This window comes from Dendrobates tinctorius, unplaced genomic scaffold (assembly GCF_039654945.1).
Source record: "Dendrobates tinctorius isolate UK_male_01 unplaced genomic scaffold, ASM3965494v1 ptg000326l, whole genome shotgun sequence".
Taxonomy (NCBI): domain Eukaryota; kingdom Metazoa; phylum Chordata; class Amphibia; order Anura; family Dendrobatidae; genus Dendrobates; species Dendrobates tinctorius.
The window spans coordinates 12,308,129-12,328,198 of record NW_027361993.1 but is presented as its reverse complement, the minus strand read 5'-3'; the positions used below and the strand labels follow the sequence as shown (position 1 = coordinate 12,328,198).

Here is a 20,070-nt window from a genome sequence, read left to right as displayed (position 1 = left end):
AGGTACTCGTGATTAACCCGATCAAACGCTTTTGCCTGGTCCAGTGACAGCATGTACCCCTTCCAGTGACCAGCCCTACCATGCACCACTGCTCCCGGACACCGAGAACAGCAATAAATGTGCTGAAACCTGGAACAGAAGAATGCTGGGCCTCCGAAAGGAGTCGGGGTGCAAATTTCACCAGCCGATTATACAGCCCCTTTGCCAGAACCTTCCTGTCTGCATTGAGAAGCGCTATGGGACGCCAATTCTCAATGCACGATGGGTCCTTACCCTTTGACAAGATGATCAGGGCAGACCTCCTCATTGACTTTGGCAGAGTGCCTGAGGAAAGACACTCACTGAATACCTCAGTCAAGAGGGGAACCAAAGAGTCCTTAAAGGTCTTATAAAAGTCAGATGTTAAGCCATCTGGACAGGGCGATTTTTTTTGGGCAAGCCCTTCAATCGCCAACTTAACTTCCTCTTCCCTGATCACGTCTGTCAAAACATCAAGAGAGGGGTCTACCCCTGGTTCAGGAACGGCTTCAGCCAGGAAAGCCGACATCTTATTTCAATCAAGATCCCTCTTCCCCAAGAGGTGCGAGTAGAAGGATCTGACAACCTCTAGGATCCCTGATCTGGATCGCCTCAGGGACCCCGTAGTGTCGACCAGTCCTGTAACCACTTTACTATTCACTGACATCTTGCAGTTTCTGTAAGGCTCGGACGAGCGGTACTTCCCGTAATCCCTCTCAAAAACCAAAGATGCGTGTCTATCATACTGAAACCTCATGAGCAAAGATTTCACTCTGGAGATCTCCTCACAGCTACCTCCAGTTGAGACAAAATGCTCGAGTTTCCTCCTCAGACCCTGATACAGGCGGTACCTGTTCAGACTCCTGAGGCTCTAGAGCTGGAGGAAGAATCTCGCCACCCTTTTCTTGAACATCTCCCACCACTCTGATTTACTACTACAAAGATCCAGTAAGGGTACCTGGCTCTGAAGAAAATCCTCAAAGGACTGTCTTATGTCCGCTTCTTCCAAGAGAGACGAATTGAGCCTCCAAAAACCTCTTCCCATCCAGAGGGTCTCTAACATTCGGATAAAACAAAATTAAACACTGGTCGGAGAACTCCACCTCAACAACAGACACTGCTGAAGAGACAGCTTCCTCCTTTAAATAAAACCTATCTATTCTGGACCTACAGTTACCTCTATGATAGGTGAACCCCTCGTGGCCTGGGGTGTGCCAAATGTGAACATCCACCAAGCGAGCCTCACTAGCTATACAATTAAGGGCGACGCTATCATAAGTCAGCTTGTCTCGGGACCTTGTGACAGTATTGAAGTCCCCTCCAAAGACAACCTGCCGACTTGTAAAAAGGTAGGGCTTGATCCTCATAAAGAGACACTTCCGGTCCCATTTAGATTAGGGACCACAGATGTTAATAAGCCAGAGCTCTTGTCCCTTCATGAGGACATCTAAGATCAGGCACCTCCCCATTTCTAACTCAACAACCCGTCGGCATTCCACCGGTGAGGTAAAAAAAGACCGCCACTCCGCTATACGGCTCGGCCACAAGAGACCGATAGGAGGGCCCAAGTCTCTACTCCCTCTTGGCTTTCTGCCATGTTTGGCAGTCTGGTCTCTTGCAAAAAGAAAATGTCAGCTTCAACACAGCTGAGAAAATCAAAGGCCGCAAATCTGGCTGTATTTGACTTTATGCTGGAGACATTAATGGACACCAGCGTCAACAGAGTGGGTACTGCCATCATTGTTGATTGAGTTAGATGGCTTTCTTTCTTCCCACTCCCCTTATCCTCTGCCTCAGAGGAGGAATCCTTTCCCCTCAATAATGACACAGAGGTGTCCATTCCAACGTGTTTTTTTCTTTTTGTCGTCCTCGTCTCCAGACTCTGGGCCAGTCCCTCCCTCCAAGGACCTTACATTCCCTGAAGAAGGAGACTCAGAATCCCCTGTAGGCTCCGCCAAAGCCAGAACCTCACCCTCAGCTTCCTCCTCAGAGGAAGAGATGTTCTCAAGGGCTTGGAACCAGTTAGAAAGACCAATCAGAGGGGAGTCAGTTTTTCCTTCCTTAGGTACCTTGGTCAGAGCGGGAGAAGATGTTTTATCTCCATTCTTTCTCCTTTTTGGTGCCGAGCTTACGCTTGTCCTCTAGCCACTGTCTATTATCCTCATCCATACTTTCATAATGGGAGGATTCGGAGGCAGTGGCAGTTTCTTCCCTGTGGATCCTCCTGACCTCCTCATCCAACTCATCATCCTGCAGGGCCTCAGCAGCAAGACTGGCATCCAGGACAGGGGTCACCTCAGTAGCACGGGGCTCGCTCAGCTCCCTCTCCTGTCTGCGCTTGTCTAGACACCTCAGCAGGGCAGGCGTCTTCTTATTGCTTTTCCTCCTTGGCCCCTCAGCTCCCTTACCCCTGCTATTCCCTTCCCCAGCAGAATCAGCCTCACGGCTTTCTCCCACCGGGGTCACGACTGCATTAGCGAAGGAGCGAGGACAACGGCTTAATGGGTGACCTAAGTCACCACACAGGTGGCACCTAATCTCCACACAAGATGCAGCAAGATGGCAGATATCCCCACACAATACACATTTCTGCACAGTGCAGTTTGCACTGAAGTGTGTGGGGTTGCCGCACTTGTGACAGAGCTTCGGTTGTCCCTGGTAGAAGACCTGGATATGATCCCTACCCAGATGATGGAATGTGGGCAACCGTACCACCTGAACGCTTAAGTTTTACCATAAACGCCCAGGCCCCTGACAAGATACCATACTGATCATGGTTTTTCTTTGGCATCTCCACCACTTCTCCATATCTGCCAAGCCACATCATGATGTCATAACAAGAAAGCGACTTGGTACAAGTCATCACGGTCACTTTCTTGACTTGATTTTGGCGAGACCCTGCATGGATGGCAAAGTCTCGCCAGCTGGGCTCATTTTTTTGCCAACTCATAATTTGACCAGAAGAGCTCAAGCCCCTCTGGCCGAACAAAGCTGACATCAAACTCAGGCGTGGAATAGGGATGTATCAAGGCGTGGATGTCAATAGCCTTGAAGCCCATCTTCAGCAGGAGCTCCACAACCTTAGACCTTGGAGGACACGCATCACTGCCCCTCCACCGAAGACGGACCACATTACTACGCACACTACCTGGCCCGGCTGTCGGAAGGGACCACACTGTATTTCCCCCATTTTGCTCTCGGAAGGCCCCGAGGCCATGCCTCTCTACCCAGAAGGATAGATCAACCTCTCGACCCTCTACCATTAGTGATCTCTCCCCCCTTCTTTAGAGCCTCCAGGAGATGCCGCTGCAACATGCTGTCCCCAGAGCCCGGAGACGAGGAGGACGCCCTATTTCCCCAGGAGGTGACAGCGGCATAACTACTAACGGGTACTGCCACCACCGGGGGGGGCAACCGGACCAGTGACCACATCAACACCAACAGTATCACTATTACCCACCTCCATAACACCCTCACTCTCCACCAAACCAGCAACCACACCACTAGACAAAGAAATTTCCTCATCCACACCTCCCACCACATTCACTCCTGGTGGACTAGTGACAACAAGGGGTGGCATTTTGACCTCCGCATCATCAGGCACAAGGGGCTCAGTCTCATCCACAGAACTGGAGGCGACCTCACCCCTGTACTTACGGGTGCCCTCCACATCATCAGTTGGTGATTTTCTTTGCTTCACTAGACTGATCTTTTGCCGCTGTGAGGCGCCGCTGGTCAGCAAGATCCTGATGTAAAGGATCAGCCAACGCAGAACAAGATTTTGGGAGGATCGGAACGTCCAGCCCTGACAACCCCCTCACACTGCGGCCACTTCTCAACTAAGTGATCAGCGGGCAACAGCATTCAGGGGTGTCGAGGCTACCGGAGCGGCCCCCGACACTGGGCCGCTCTCCCCTCCCACTAACGAGCGCACCACAGCATCGTGGCCTAACCGTATACCCGCCGCTGGGCCGCCCTCACTGTACAGCCTCTCGGCTGATGTACCTGCAGCTACGTCCCCGCTACTACAAGAGAGACGGAGCTCTGCACCTCACTACCGTGCTCTGTATTCTCCCCGCGCCTTTGCACCTAATCCACAGCAGAACCCAGGCCAGGCTGGGCAACGGAGCTTATACAGCGAGCTGACCCTGCAGCTAACTCAGGGGGTACAGCGAGGGGGGGCATATACATAACTCACCACTTCCTGGAGCTTTAGTTTGGTGGTATTTGCCTTTTTCTTCTGGCCCCCAGGTGCCTCCTCTGGTAAATCATCACCAAGATGGAAGTTCTGAAGACACACTGGGCTTCTCCTCCATGTTGGAAGCCTTGCGGCTTCTCTGGGTCTCTGCAGACTTGGGGGGGGGAGTAGGAGCCACATTGCTGCGACTCCTGGTGGAGCGTCTCACCCCCAAGTCCTCTGATGTGCAGGCCGGTTGCTGGTTTCTTCTGCTCCCTGCCGGCTTGGTCCGGGAAACAGAAGCCTGGGACTTGGCTGCTTCACTCATCCCAGGAAACCCACTCCTCCCTGGGTAGGAGAGAGCAGGTCCCTGGGTGTAGAGGTGTTGGTTCTCTGGAGCTCAGGAACACACAGCAGGATCAGTGTCGACCGCACCCATAATTAGCACAATGAGCAGCAGCCGAGTAAAGCTGCACTCACTATTCTGCTGTTGTAGTCACTATGTGCATACATTACATTACTGATCCTGTACTGATCCTGAGTTACATCCTGTATTATACTCCAGAGCTGCACTCACTATTCTGCTGGTGTAGTCACTGTGTACATTGTATCTAGCACATACTAAAGGCAGTAACGCAATATAAGTAACGAAATGTATGCATTTTTCTCAGTTGCCAGCTTCTGTGTGACATCTCAGTGCACTGCAATCCTGTGTTGGAAACAATCACCAGACTATCAGACTCGACAGATTACTAGATGTCGTACTAGCAGAATACAGTAACATTTACAGTGTATTTTATGCTTTTTTAGCTTCTTACTAACATTGTGCAAAGAAGCCGAAAATGCTAAAAGCAACCGTGCAGCAAAGGAAAAATACAGACAAAACAGGAGAAGAGAGAAGTAATCCGGACAGAAAGTGGGGCAAGAGCTGCAAGGAAAATGAAAGAAAATGTGTCAAGAGAGATAAACATATAACACTGAATAAGAAAGACGCATTCAGCGGGCCGGTAATCCCACATTAGACGCCCGGTTCGAGCACAGGGCACGGGTGAGCTGGAAGTTAAAGCACGGGTCGCCTATAAAACTGCAGAAACAGAACATAATCCTGACAAAATGGAGACATATCAAATGTCAAAGCTTAGATTATTAAAGGGGTTTCTAGTATCAGCAAAGCAAAGGGTTGTTAGTGATTTTTAAACGACAGGCTAAAAGTAGCAAATACATTAAAATAATAAAATAACCACAATTCACATATTCAGTCTCCATTCCAGAAATTATGATGATAAATGACAGCTGCAACCAATCAGGTGACCTCAGGTGTAAGGAATTTGACTGCTGATGAGATGTCAATGACAAAATTCTTGGCAGTCTGTCCCTACCACTAGGGGGCTTGTTTTAAACTTCCTATTAATGGGGATCTTTTAGCAGGTTTTTATGTAATTTGCCTACAGTATGATGTAGGGCCAGAGACTCCGATTCCTTTAGTTATCTGGGTGCGACCGTTGTGATAGAGCCACAGTTTTCTCTGCTGCAGATCTAGCAGAATGACGAGCTCTGTATAAGGCCGCTCTCATCACTGATTGGCAGCTTTCTGTGCACTTTGTATATTGACAGAAAGCAGCCAATCAGTGGTGGGGCGGGATTGGACTAGGTGGCACGAGGGAGCTAGTCCTCTAATGATAATTTCCTGCTGACAAAACACCGATTTTATTGCAACAGCAAAACACAACTAAGTAAGTAACACATCGCTGGAATCGGGGTATCTGGCTCTACATCGTGCTGCTCTCAGATTACATAGCAAAAACCTACTGATAGATTACTCCCTTTATTACAAAAAAGAAAAATGTGTGGTTTGGCCCCTTAGGGGTGAGAACAAATGCACCATTGTTTGTATACAGAACAAAATCATAACAAAGATGGTGCAGCTAAAACTAACACCGTATTTTAGTCAACATGCAAAAAAAAAATCCATAACCTCGGGCAGTTGTTCTCTGCAATATAATTGGAATATTAAGGAGGATTGAGATGCGCATCCAGCTGTGGTATAAGACAGTGGAGCTTTGTCTGGAAGCATCTCTACTGATATATCATACATTAACCTGCAAGACACGTTTTATCACACAGTATGCCATTACTAAGAGAATGAAAGAGAGTGAGGTACGGGCTCTGCCGCCGTCCCATTGTGAGCCCCGACAGTCACTCGTCGCACAGCATATGCTTAGTGCCAGTAGCGTAGCTACCGGGGGGCAGAGGGGGCGATGGCCCCGGGCCCCTCGCTCTGATGGGGCCCACCTGAGCTATGCTATGTAACTATATCGGTGTGCATATCGCGCCGATACAATTACATGCTGCAGCAGGGAGTGAGTCATGTGACCGCTCTTCTGCAGAGGAGAGGGGGAGGGGAGGTCACTCACCCAATCCTGGGTGAGCGCGCTCTCCTTGAAAGCTCCCTGCTGCAGAGAAGTCATCAGCTCCAGCAGCAGCCTGGACGCAGGGGGCTCTGCCTCTGCCTGTGAGCGGAGTTCACTGTCTGCTCTAGACTTGATTGCTTCTGACTGAGAGGAGCCTGAAAGCTGAGGAGCGTGCTGCTCCAGGACCAGTGGACACGCTGCACACAGCATGGGAATTGATGAGTATCTATGTTAATTACTATTTGAAGTGTCTGATCTGTTGCTTTGGATAGATACATACAACTTACTGCTATTTGGGTGTAATACTCATTACATGATGCTATCCTTACATGTTACATAGTTTTCAGGCACTTTGCAGCGGTCACTGATGCGCTATATGGCGATGCTTTGTCTTGGCCTGGGAATTTACTGCACTTTGGGACTGAGAGAAAACCAGGAAAAGTGCAAACTAGAGATTGCACTGCTGGCTGCAGTCATTGAGCTGTGCAGAGAAAACGGCGCATCCTCCCTGGCAGGCAGAGGGAGGGTTAAACCAGTGTATCGATCACCTTATCTCGCTGTTTGTGCTGGCGTGCAATTATTAACCTACCCGTTACCAGGCTGACAGCGAGTCCTAGAGGATTAGGGTATGTGCACACGTTGTGGATTACTCTGCGGATTTTTCCGCGCGGATTTGGCCAAATCCACAGGTAAATCCGCAGGTTAAATGACCTGCGTTTTACCTGCGGATTTAGTGCAGATTTTGTGCGGATTTCCCCTGCGTTTTTACACCTGCGGATTCCTATAATGGAGCAGGTGTCAAAACGCTGCGGATTCCGCACAAATAATTGACATACTGCAGATTTAAATCCGCAGAAAATCCGCAGCATGTGCACTGTGTTTTTCATTTCTCATAGACTGTACTGTACAACGCAGCAGAACTGCTGCGGATCCGCAGAACCAAATCCACTGCGGATCCGCAGCAGAATCCGCAACATGTGCACACACCCTAACTAGTGTTTGCTGCTCCCAGAGTGCTCCTACTGGGAAGTTAAGTCTGGCACTTGTAGTGCCACAGCAGCAGTTAGTGCTTGATGACAAATAGCTGTGGAATAGTGTTTTTCTATACAGCGATTGTTAGTGGCATGGACATTTTACTAGTGTGATATAATATATTAGTATCAGTAATGCAGGTGACTTATTGTTGGAGTGAATCCTACAATGTGGTGAGCTACAGGGGGAGGGAGGTCACCCCGGGACCAGCGCTTTGAGGGGACCCACCCACAGCACGCCAATGGTGTTACATTCTGCAGCAGATCAGGCAGAATCTATCTCCCTGATCTGCCACCCGACCGCTATGGGGCCCGTGAGCAGGCGCAGGGGCCCTGCGCCAGCAGTGGGTTCCCACCTGTCATTGCAAAATCAACTGTGTTGGCTGGATGCCATTTCAGCTGACTACATTGATGAGAGAAGGAGCATTAAGCTCCCTCTTCCATCATCCCCCTCTCATCAGCTTCTGATGTCACTAACGCCAACACTGACAGGGGGTTGCAATGGCGTCACTACTCGGTGCCTACAGTCCGGAGATGTGCGGGAGCTCGCAGCAGTGAAGCAGCAGTTTTTATGGGGTGCATTATATAAAGGGCTGCATTATTCTATAGGGTCTGCCTATGGAGAGTGCATTATACTATATTGAGGACTACAGTGAACTTGTCTGACACATTATACTATATGGAGGCTATCTAGTGGGCCATCATACAGTGTGGAGATTACAGTGTTGGAGCTATCAAACAATTTGGGGAATAATAAGCGGTCAGTATATATACAGTGAGGGGGATTAGACTGTATAAGAGAGCATCATACTGTGTATAGGGGAGCATCATACAGTGTATAGGGGAGGAGACTCATGACATTATTAAATGTAAAGTGGGCACTTATTGTTATAGGGAACTCAGGTAACTGTGACTGTCAAAGGGGCACAAATGGCGCTATTACTTTCTAGGGGACAAAATATGGGCACTGTTTTCGAGAGTTGCTTTAGAATTTAGAGGGCACAGAGGACCACACAGCAGGTACAGTTAAAGGGACACATACAGCAGCAGCGGCTCAGCATTGGGGTATCAGCAGGGTAAGGAGTTTGTGCAGGTAGGGAGTAGTCCCATTGGTGACAGTGCTGAAAATATGAGACATGAAATGAATCTTTGTTGTAATCTCTGCAGACGAGTCCTGGCTGGAAGAAGTTGTCGTGTTGGTCTGGGCCAGATGGAAAAGTGAACGATTCCATCAGAAAGAAAGTCAGCTGTAAGATACCATCTGTAACTGTGTTGTGATCTCTTATACGGTATGTTGAGTAGGACGGATATCTACCACTCACTATTTGGTGGTAATATCAATATTGGTCTTTATTTAGAAATTATATTCAGCAACAGCGCGATCCTCTGCTAAGGTTCTCCTCCACTATTATTGTGAGTCACCGAGTTGTAATCAAGGTTACCTGGTTGGGGGCCCACTCAGAAGTTTCGCCCCCCCTGAACCAAAACCCTAGCTACGCCTCTGCTTAGTGCGTATCTGCTGCCGTCTATGTGGCGCCCCCAGGAGTATGGTCGCCACAGTGTCATTATCTTCCTCCTAGGAAGTGTGAGGTCATGCTTGGAAGCAATGAAGGATTTCTCTATCAGGTAAATCAGCACACAGCACATTTCCCACTCCAAGCCAGCAGAAGGAGCTCTGAACCAAACTGGGGGAGGAGCTGCTCTCTGGGGCCAGGGAAGGGAAGTTAGTTCAGTTTGTGTGGAGAGGTAAAAGAGGAGCTGGAGGATTGAGCAGAATTCAGGCTCACTTCTAGCTGTAGCGCATGGTCCGGAGTCCGGTATCCGAGGTTGTATGGATGCTGATGGTCCTGCAGCAGAAACCGGAGGAACGAGAAGCTGTAAATGCTCTGTTCCCAACTAAGACTCAGAGGCACAGCAGCAACTTGTGCGAGTCAGAAAGAGGAGACTACGGCTGCCTGCCATGCGAGAGGAGTTCTAAAAGAGAGCAAGCAAGAGGAACTTCAGTGTAACTCGGTTCTGCAAGTACCTCAGATAAGCGCTAGGAAGGAGACTACACAACCCATCTGCATAGAGAGATTCCTAAGTTGCTTTCAGGCTGATCAGCCTCTGTTCCATCTGTAATCTGGATCCTGGACTACACTTACAAAGCAAAGTAAAGGTAACGGAAACTGCACCCTGTTGTGTCATTGCCTTCTTCCGGCAACCCCTTCAGCACTGCTACATCTCTGTGCCTAACACTGCCCCCTCTTCCTCAACACCTATTACTACTGCCCTGGGACTACAGCTCTACCTGTGAGGAGCCCTTACACCTTGCTGCCTTATACCATCTGTCCCAGAGGATCTGCCTGCAGGATCGGCTTAACCTATTCATTGCCGAGCACCACAGGTGGCTTCACGTATCATCCACCTATAAACTTTATCCAGCCAACGTTTCACCCTTTTTGCATGGACGCCCAGGGCCACGGACCAGGTCACCGCCACCGTGACACATCCCTCTGAGACACCGGCCCGGTACCGAGTAACCCCACTGCCCTGGCGGGCGATCCATCTATGCCACACACGCGTGGTGCTGAAGAAATGCGTGATGGTGGGCAGCCACCATTGTCTCTATAACTGCACTACTGCCCGTCTCTGATAGGATGTTGGACAGAATCATAAAAAGAAAAAAAACTGGATAAGGATCAAATTATATAAATCAAATGGAGATTTCAAGCAGCAAAATAATGGGAAAGAACTCAGGTGCAATTTGTGTCCCCCCAAAAAAAACTGTCTTTCATGACTTGTACCATATTTATTATGTGATTTAGATACTTCCTATAACTTTTGCTACAAGGGTGTGCGGCCTTGCTTAAATAGGTATGGCGCATATTAAAAGGGTACTGCCTAAAACTGTGCAGTAAAGTAAACTAGACACTGTTAAATTACAACCGATTAAACAAACAGTATGTTCTACTATAATTAATTTGGTGTGTTTTAAGGCACACATGTGTTAGTAAATAACTACTTTAATACTGCTCCTGTGTACAAGAATATAACTACTATAATACTGCCTCCTATGTACAAGTATATAACTACTATAATACTGCTCCTATGTACAAGAATATAACTATTATATTACTGTCTCCTATGTACAAGAATATAACTACTATAATACTGTTCCTATGTACAAGAATATAACTACTATAATACTGCCCCTATGTACAAGAATATAACTACTATAATACTGTCCCTATGCACAAGAATATAACTGCTATAATACTGCCCCTATGTACAAGAATATAACTACTATAATACTGCTTCTATATACAAGAATATAACTACTATAATACTGCTCCTATGCACAAGAATATAACTACTATAATACATCCCCTATGTACAGGAATATAACTACTATAATACTGCTCCCTATGTACAAGAATATAATTACTATAATACTGCCCTATGTACAAGAATATAACTACTATAATACTGCTCCTATGCACAAGAATATAACTACTATAATACATCCCCTATGTACAGGAATATAACTACTATAATACTGCTCCCTATGTACAAGAATATAATTACTATAATACTCTCCTATGCACAAGAATATAACTACTATAATACATCCCCTATGTACAGGAATATACGTCACTACTAAATACTGCCCTCTATGTACAAGAATATAACTACTATAATACTGCCACTATGTATAAGAATGAAACTACTATAATACTGCTCCTCTGTACAAGAATATAACTACTATAATACTGCCCTCTACTGTATGTACAGGAATATAACTACTACAATTCTGCTCATATGTACAGGAATATACAGTGGGGAAAAAAAGTATTTAGTCAGTCAGCAATAGTGCAAGTTCCACCACTTAAAAAGATGAGAGGCGTCTGTAATTTACATTATAGGTAGACCTCAACTATGGGAGACAAACTGAGAAAAAAAAATCCAGAAAATCACATTGTCTGTTTTTTTTTTCATTTTATTTGCATATTATGGTGGAAAATAAGTATTTGGTCAGAAACAAGCAATCAAGATTTCTGGCTCTCACAGACCTGTAACTTCTTCTTTAAGAGTCTCCTCTTTCCTCCACTCATTACCTGTAGTAATGGCACCTGTTTAAACTTGTTATCAGTATAAAAAGACACCTGTGCACACCCTCAAACAGTCTGACTCCAAACTCCACTATGGTGAAGACCAAAGAGCTGTCAAAGGACACCAGAAACAAAATTGTAGCCCTGCACCAGGCTGGGAAGACTGAATCTGCAATAGCCAACCAGCTTGGAGTGAAGAAATCAACTGTGGGAGCAATAATTAGAAAATGGAAGACATACAAGACCACTGATAATCTCCCTCGATCTGGTGCTCCACGCAAAATCCCACCCCGTGGGGTCAGAATGATCACAAGAACGGTGAGCAAAAATCCCAGAACCACGCGGGGGGACCTAGTGAATGAACTGCAGAGAGCTGGGACCAATGTAACAAGGCCTACCATAAGTAACACACTACGCCACCATGGACTCAGATCCTGCAGTGCCAGACGTGTCCCACTGCTTAAGCCTGTACATGTCCGGGCCCGTCTGAAGTTTGCTAGAGAGCATTTGGATGATCCAGAGGAGTTTTGGGAGAATGTCCTATGGTCTGATGAAACCAAACTGGAACTGTTTGGTAGAAACACAACTTGTCGTGTTTGGAGGAAAAAGAATACTGAGTTGCATCCATCAAACACCATACCTACTGTAAAGCATGGTGGTGGAAACATCATGCTTTGGGGCTGTTTCTCTGCAAAGGGGCCAGGACGACTGATCCGGGTACATGAAAGAATGAATGGGGCCATGTATTGTGAGATTTTGAGTGCAAACCTCCTTCCATCAGCAAGGGCATTGAAGATGAAACGTGGCTGGGTCTTTCAACATGACAATGATCCAAAGCACACCGCCAGGGCAACGAAGGAGTGGCTTCGTAAGAAGCATTTCAAGGTCCTGGAGTGGCCTAGCCAGTCTCCAGATCTCAACCCTATAGAAAACCTTTGGAGGGAGTTGAAAGTCCGTGTTGCCAAGCGAAAAGCCAAAAACATCACTGCTCTAGAGGAGATCTGCATGGAGGAATGGGCCAACATACCAACAACAGTGTGTGGCAACCTTGTGAAGACTTACAGAAAACGTTTGACCTCTGTCATTGCCAACAAAGGATATATCACAAAGTATTGAGATGAAATTTTGTTTATGACCAAATACTTATTTTCCACCATAATATGCAAATAAAATGAAAAAAAAAAACAGACAATGTGATTTTCTGGATTTTTTTTTCTCAGTTTGTCTCCCATAGTTGAGGTCTACCTATGATGTAAATTACAGACGCCTCTCATCCTATGTACAAGAATATAACTACTATAATACTGCTCCTATGTACATGAATATAACTACTATAATACTGCTCCTATGTACAGGAATATAACTACTATAATACTACTCCTATGTACAAGAATATAACTACTATAATACTGCCCCTATGTGCAAGAATATAACTACTATAATACTGCCTCTATGTACAAGAATATAACTACTATAATGCTGCCTCCTATGTGCAAGAATATAACTACTATAATACTGCCCCCTATGTACAAGAATATAACTACTATAATACTGCCCCCTATGTACAAGAATATAACTACTATAATACTGCCCCCTATGTACAAGAATATAACTACTATAATACTGCTCCTATGTACAGGAATATAACTACTATAATACTGCCCCCTATGTACAAGAATATAACTACTATAATACTGCCCTATATGTACAAGAATATAACTACTATAATACTGCTCCTATGTACAGGAATATAACTACTATAATACTGCTCCTATGTACAAGTCCACAGCTGCTGTATTACTGCCTCTTACGTACAAGAAACAAAAACACTATGATACTGCCCCATATGTATATAAAAAATGTCTTACCTGTCAATATGTTTTCAGCCATAACGTTAACTTGAACCTCCACTGAGTGCTTGGAAGTATATGAGATTTCTGCACTGACATGTCCCACCTCTCCAATACACATGGGAGAGAGGAAGTCTGTGCGCTCCACACGGGCCAAAGCAGCAACACATTTTTCCTAGAATGAAAGAGTTGAAATAAAAAATATAGAAAACATAAATAGTGAGCTTATCATAACACCTGTCAGATTTTCAGATTTCAGATGATAATACTAAGAAACACAAAATATGTTATAAAGTTGAGAATATTTCATATTTATAATATTATATTTAATAAGAAAGGACTATTAAACCTCAGGTGTATACTATAATACTCTCAAACAGCTCAGAGTAACTATTACAATGTTCTGCAGAAACTGAGCCTTCTACAGTGGCTTGTGAAAGTATTCACCCCCCCTTGCCATTTTACCTATTTTGCTACATTACAATCTGTGTTTATATATTTTTGTAATCTCATTTGCATGTGATGCATCAGCAATAAGTAGTCTAAGTTGGTGAAGTGAGAAAAATATAGGCATAATTTACATTTATGTAATCAAATAACGAAACATTGGCATGTGCGCAAGTATTCAGCTTTTTTGCTATGAAGCCCCTAAAACTTTTTGGTGCAAGCCATCATGGTATCTTGAAAAGTCACTTGCTTAGTTACAGGACGTCCCTCTGAGTGCAACCCAAGTGTCACATGTCTGTCCGTATACACACTTTACCTTTTCTGAAAGGCCATAGAAGGTGCACCACCACTAACCAAACACCACCATGAAGACCAAGCAGATCCACAAGGAGATCTCCAAACACCACCAAGAAGACCAAGGAGATCTCCAAACAACACCATTACGACCAAGGTGATCTCCAAACCACTCAGGGACAAAGTTGTGGAGAAGTACAAGTCAGGGTTGGGTATAAAAAAAAAAAAAAAATCTCAATATCTGATGATCCCCCGAACACCATCAAATCCATTATTATCAAATGGAAAGAACATGGTACCACAACAAACCTGCCAAGAGAGGGCCGACCAACAAAACTCTCAGCCCGGGCAAGGAGGTCATTAATCAGAGAGGCAGCACAGAGACCAAAGGTAACCCTGAAGGAGCTGCAGAGTTCCCAAGTAGACTTGAGGTGAAGGTAGAGGTTCCCAACTTCATAGAGGTGGCCTTTATGGAAGAGTGGGAAGAAAAAAAGCCTTTACTTACACACACAAATTGTGTGGCTCGTTTTGAGTTTGCCAAAAGACGTGGGAGACTCCCCAATTGTATGTAGGAAGGTGCTGTGGTAAGAGACCAGAAATGAACTTTTTGGCCACCAAGATAAACGCCATGTCTGGCGCCAAAACCACACAGCTCTTTACCCCAAGAACACCATCCCCACAGTGAAACATGGCAGTGGCAGCATCATGCAGTGGGGATGTTTTTCGGCAGCAGGGACAGGGAAAAAGGTCAGTCAAGGGGAAGATGAATGGTGCAAAATAAAGGGATATTCTTAAGCAAAACCTGTTTCACTCTGTCAGTGATTTGAGACTGGGACGGAGGTTCGCTATCCAAGAAGACAATAACTTAAAGCATACTGCTAAAGCAACACTTGAGTGGGCAAAGGGGAAACGTGGAAATGTTTTGGAGTGGCCTAATCAATGCCCAGACCTTACAATTGAGAATCTGTGGTCAGACTTGAAGATTGCTGTTCACCAGAGGAAACCATCTAACGCGAAGGAGCTGGAGCAGTTTTGCCTTGAGAAAAGGGCAAAAATCCCAGTGGCAAGATGTGCAAAGCTCATAGAGACTTATCCAAAATGACTTACAGCTGTAATTACAGTGAAATTCCAGGTTGTGAGGTAGCAAAACACAAAAAAAATGTCATTGGGGTGAATACCTTTGCAAGCCACTGTATTATAAAGACCTACATTATGTAATTGTGCTTATGGAGGTGTGTAATATGATGTTCTGCAGCAGTAGAGGTGTGTAATTTGATGTTCTGCAGCAGATGGTGTTTTGTTATGATGTTCACAGCGGAGGAATTTAATATGATGTACTGCAAAATGTATGTTTTTATGATATATACGATGAGGTTCTGCAGCAGCTGAGATGTGTATTATAACATTCTGCAGCAGGTGAGGTGTATATGAAAAGGTTCTGCAGAAGCTGAGATGTGGATAATGAGGTTCTGAATCCGCTAGATGTGTATTATAAAGTGTGTGATCATAATGGCACTCCTTTTTAACAGTAGGTATGAACACTACCTTTCAGCCAATCGCGGTTTGCAGAGAAGTAAAAAGAAGTCATCTGTAACAGACTTCCCTGCCAAAGAAATCCTAAAACAAGTCTTCACTGCCATCTAGTGGTTAACATTCATACTATCCTGATTACAAGTATTAGCTGCTAAGAGGGGTCATGTCTAGTGTTGAGCATTCCGATACCGCAAATATCGGGTATCGGAATTCCGATACTGAGTTCCGATACTTTTAGCATATCGAATACCGGAATCGGAAGTTCCCATAATGCTATGAGCCAGTTTGATTTGATTCAGCCAATGAGGAATCCTCAGAAGTGTGGGCACATCCTGTTAGGCATGTAGGCATGTTAACTAATGGCATGGCTGTGATTGGCTGCTGAAATGATGTCATGATGCACTATATAAGCCGCCACCGCCATTTAGGGTTCACTCTGCTGTGAATTCAGTTAGGGACAGGATGCTGTTCAAGACTCTGAGGGACAGTGAGAGATAGCGATTTGCTAAATAATAGTGCTTTACCCAGGCTAAATTCTCAATCACTGTAGCTTTCTTTTGCCTTGCAGCGCTGTTCACAGCTGTCTGCAAGGTCTGTGTGAGTGCAGCTCACGCTGTAGTGTGTCCTGCAGTCACCTCTGGTTGTAGGCCGCTCAGCGTGCGTCACTGCCTCATACATATTTTTGTTTTATTGCTGCTCAGTTTTCATTAATTCTCCTATTAGTATGCATCCATCCGTATCCATATACATTGGTTGAAAACACTATAGGAGTAGACAGCGCAGCCTTTATGCAGCCTTTCAGTGCTAGTGCCCAGTTCTCTGCACTGTTCACGGCTGTCTGTGAGGTCTCTGTGTGTGAGTGCAGCTAACGTTGTAGTGTGTTCTGCAGCCACCTCTGGTTGTAGTCCGCTCAGCGTGCCTCACTGCCTCATACATAGTCCTTTTTTTGTTTTATTGCAGCTCATTTTTCCTGATTTTTTTCTCCTATTAGTGTGCTTCCATCCATATCCATCTACATTGGTTGGTTGCAAATGTTATATAGGAGTAGATAGAGGAGCCTTTTTGCTGGCTTGTGCCCTGCAGCCGCAGCCAGATTAGTATTAGCCTATTTTTTGGAGCCTCATCTATTGCATTGTAGGTTACCTTCCTGCATTGTAATAGCTCCAAAAAGTTTGTGATACTATCGCTTTCACATCTTTGGTCACATCCTTTGTTTTTTTGAAAAAAAAACACGTAAATAAAGTTCAACAAACACTCCATTTTACAGTTGTGTAGGCCACATTAGCTCATATTAAAGTGTATTCCACACACTTTATAAAATTAGTGTTTCTTATACCTGTTAGCAGCTGTTCAGGAATAAGCACACTAAGCCCCCCTTTGTACTTTTCTGCCTATCTTTATCAGTCTACCAAGATGAAGAAGGCAGGGAGTAAGGCACATGGTCGTGGAGTTTCAGCAGGGAGAGGACGTGGGGATTCTGTGCCTGCTGCGGGCACCAGTGACTCAGCATCCCCCAGTTTTACCAGGCAACAGTCCTTTATGCGCAGCTTTGTAGGACCTCGCTGTACCCCACTTCTGCGGGACGAACAAATTGAAGCCGTTGTCAGATGGATGGCAGCTAATGCATTGACTTCAATGACTTCCATATCCTCTCAGGGCCAGAGCACTGAAGATCAACCATCTGTCTCTTCACCACCTGCCAAATTGCCCAGGCAGTCAGAGAGCCCTGGACAGGAGCCATCTCATTCTCTACTTCTGTTGTCTGAATCTGTTGGCTTGGAAAGAGGGGGCCAGCCAAGCAGCATTCTAGAATGTGAAGAAGAGGGAGTATGCAGTGATGCGCAACTGCTTTGTCCCTCTGAATCTGAAGAGGTGGGTGGGCCAGTGCCTATGGTCAGCACACCTCAGTACGCATCAGATGATACTCAGGTGCCACTTTCTGGTGCGTACGGTGCTGGCGAGGCTACCCAGAAGAAGCAGGTGTTTGAAGAGGGGAGTGTAGATGATGACGTCCTTGACCCATCATGGCATGAGGAGCAGGAAGGTGGTGGGAGAAGCTCTGAGGAAGAGATTCCCCGAACGGCCAAAACAGGAGGGAGAGGGAGGGGGCAGACTTGGTTGCCTGTAGCCTCCACTTCGGCACCCGTTAGGAGCAATCCTCTTGGAAAACCCAAAACGGGCGCTCCCAGGACTTGCAGTGCGTGGTCCTTTTTTGACACAGTTGCAGATGACATTTGCTTTGTCAAATGCAAGCTGTGTAATTATAAAGTCAAAAGAGGGAAAAGTGTCAGCAACCTGAATACCACAAATATGTGGAAACATGTGCGGACCAAGCACGTGGTGGAGTTACAAAGACACACTGAAGACCTAGGCCAAACTACAGCACCACCTACCACCTCTTCAGCTCGTGTTGTAGCCTCTTCCTCCAGCTCACACACAGCTGGTGCGGCTTCCTCACAGGATCGCCATGGAACAACCTCTGGCACTGTTGTCCAGAGACCCAGTGACATTCCACCCACAGCACCACATTCCCTGTCATCCTCACACTCCCAGGCCACTCTACAGCCATCGGTAGCACAGGCATGGGAGAAAAGGCGGCCATTACTCGGCAAACCATCCCCGAGCACAGGCTCTGAATGCTGGCATTGCCAAACTACTGGCCCTTGAAATGCTCTCATTCAGGCTGGTGGAGACTGACATCTTCTGTAACTTCATGGCATTGGCAGTCCCACAATACACCGTGCCCAGCCGCTTTTATTTCAGCAAGCAAGCTGTCCCTGCCCTGCAAAAGCATGTGGAGGGAAAAATTAAACATGCGCTACTAAACGCCGTCACTAGCAAGGTCCACCTGACCACCGATGCGTGGACCAGTAACCATGGATAGGGACGATACCTTTCCCTCACTGCCCATTGGATCAATGTTGTGGGGCCAGGTACAGATCTTGAGAGTGGCGCTGTACGTGTTCTGCCAACTCCAAGGATTGCAGGAATCCAGTCTGTACACATTGACTCCTCCTCATACTCCAGTTCCTCAGAATCAGCGCTGCAGGAGCCTGTTACGACCGATATGAGCACAGCCGTGGCCAAATGTCAACAGGCCGTACTGAAATTAATTTATTTGGGGAATCGAAGCCACACAGCGTAGGAGCTCTGGAATGCCATCAAGCAGGAGAGCGATGTGTGGTTTGTGCCAGCGAATCTCCAGTCAGGCTTGGTAGTGTCTGACAATGGCCGAAATCTGGTGGCCTAGGCAACCTCACTCACATCTCATGTCTGGCACATGTGCTCAACTTGGTCATGCAGAGCTTTCTGAGTGACTATCCGGATCTTGATGCACTGCTGCACAAGGTCCGCATAGAGTGCGTTCACTTGCGGCATTCCAGCATGGCATGATCGCGCACTGCAGCACCGATTCCGCCTTCCGGAACATCGCATCATATATGACCTACCCACCAGGTGGAATTCAACGTTACATATGTTGGAGCGGTTGTGTGAGCAGCAGGCAGCAGTAATGGAGTACCAGCTGCATCAGGCGCAAACAAGTCGCACTGTGCGCCGGTCACACTTCAGCACCACTGAGTGGGCCTCTATGAAAGACATCTACCACATTTTGCGTGCCTTCGATGATTCCACGCTGATGGCGAGTGCAGATGATGCACTAGTCAGCATGACTGTTCCCCTTATCTGCCTGCTTCAAAAAACACTGCAAGCACTAAGGGAGGAGGTTTTGGAAGAGGTGGAGGATAAGGAGTCACAAATGCCATCTGCTTCTGGACAGTCTGCGCAACGTGGTTCCTCACAAAGGCCTAGGCAGGGGACACTTTGTGAGGAGGATGAGGAGGAGTCAATGGAGGAGGAAGACATCTGTCCAGAGAAGGGAGGTACACAATGCTTTAGTAGTCAGTATGTACAGCGAGGGTGGGGTGATGCAGAGCAGGCAGAGATGACGCCTCAAGCAGGGGACAGAGTTTCTTGGGCAGTTGGGAGTCTGCAGCACATGGTTGATTTCATGCTGCAGTGCCTGAGAAACGACCGCCGTAACGCCCACATTCTCAACACGGCTGATTATTGGGTGTACACCCTCCTAGATCCTCGCTACCGGGACAACTTACAAAGCCTCATAACACCGTTGAACCAGGAGCGTAAAATGCGGGAGTACCAAGACACACTGGTGCATTTCATCATGTTCTCCATTCCATCCGAGAGCCGTGCGGCTAA

At 46.4% G+C, this 20,070-nt stretch overlaps 1 protein-coding gene across 7 annotated transcripts in view; it reads right to left on the bottom strand.

Annotated features, from left to right (window-relative positions):
- ACOT7 (acyl-CoA thioesterase 7) overlaps window positions 1–20,070 on the bottom strand; it is a 313,478-nt gene that overhangs the window by 239,606 nt on the left and 53,802 nt on the right. For all 7 annotated transcript variants that reach the window (XM_073561759.1, XM_073561758.1, XM_073561756.1 and 4 more), the window contains one exon: window positions 13,597–13,753. In XM_073561759.1, coding sequence (XP_073417860.1) covers window positions 13,597–13,753 — 157 coding nt within the window. The remainder of the gene's footprint in view (window positions 1–13,596; window positions 13,754–20,070) is intronic.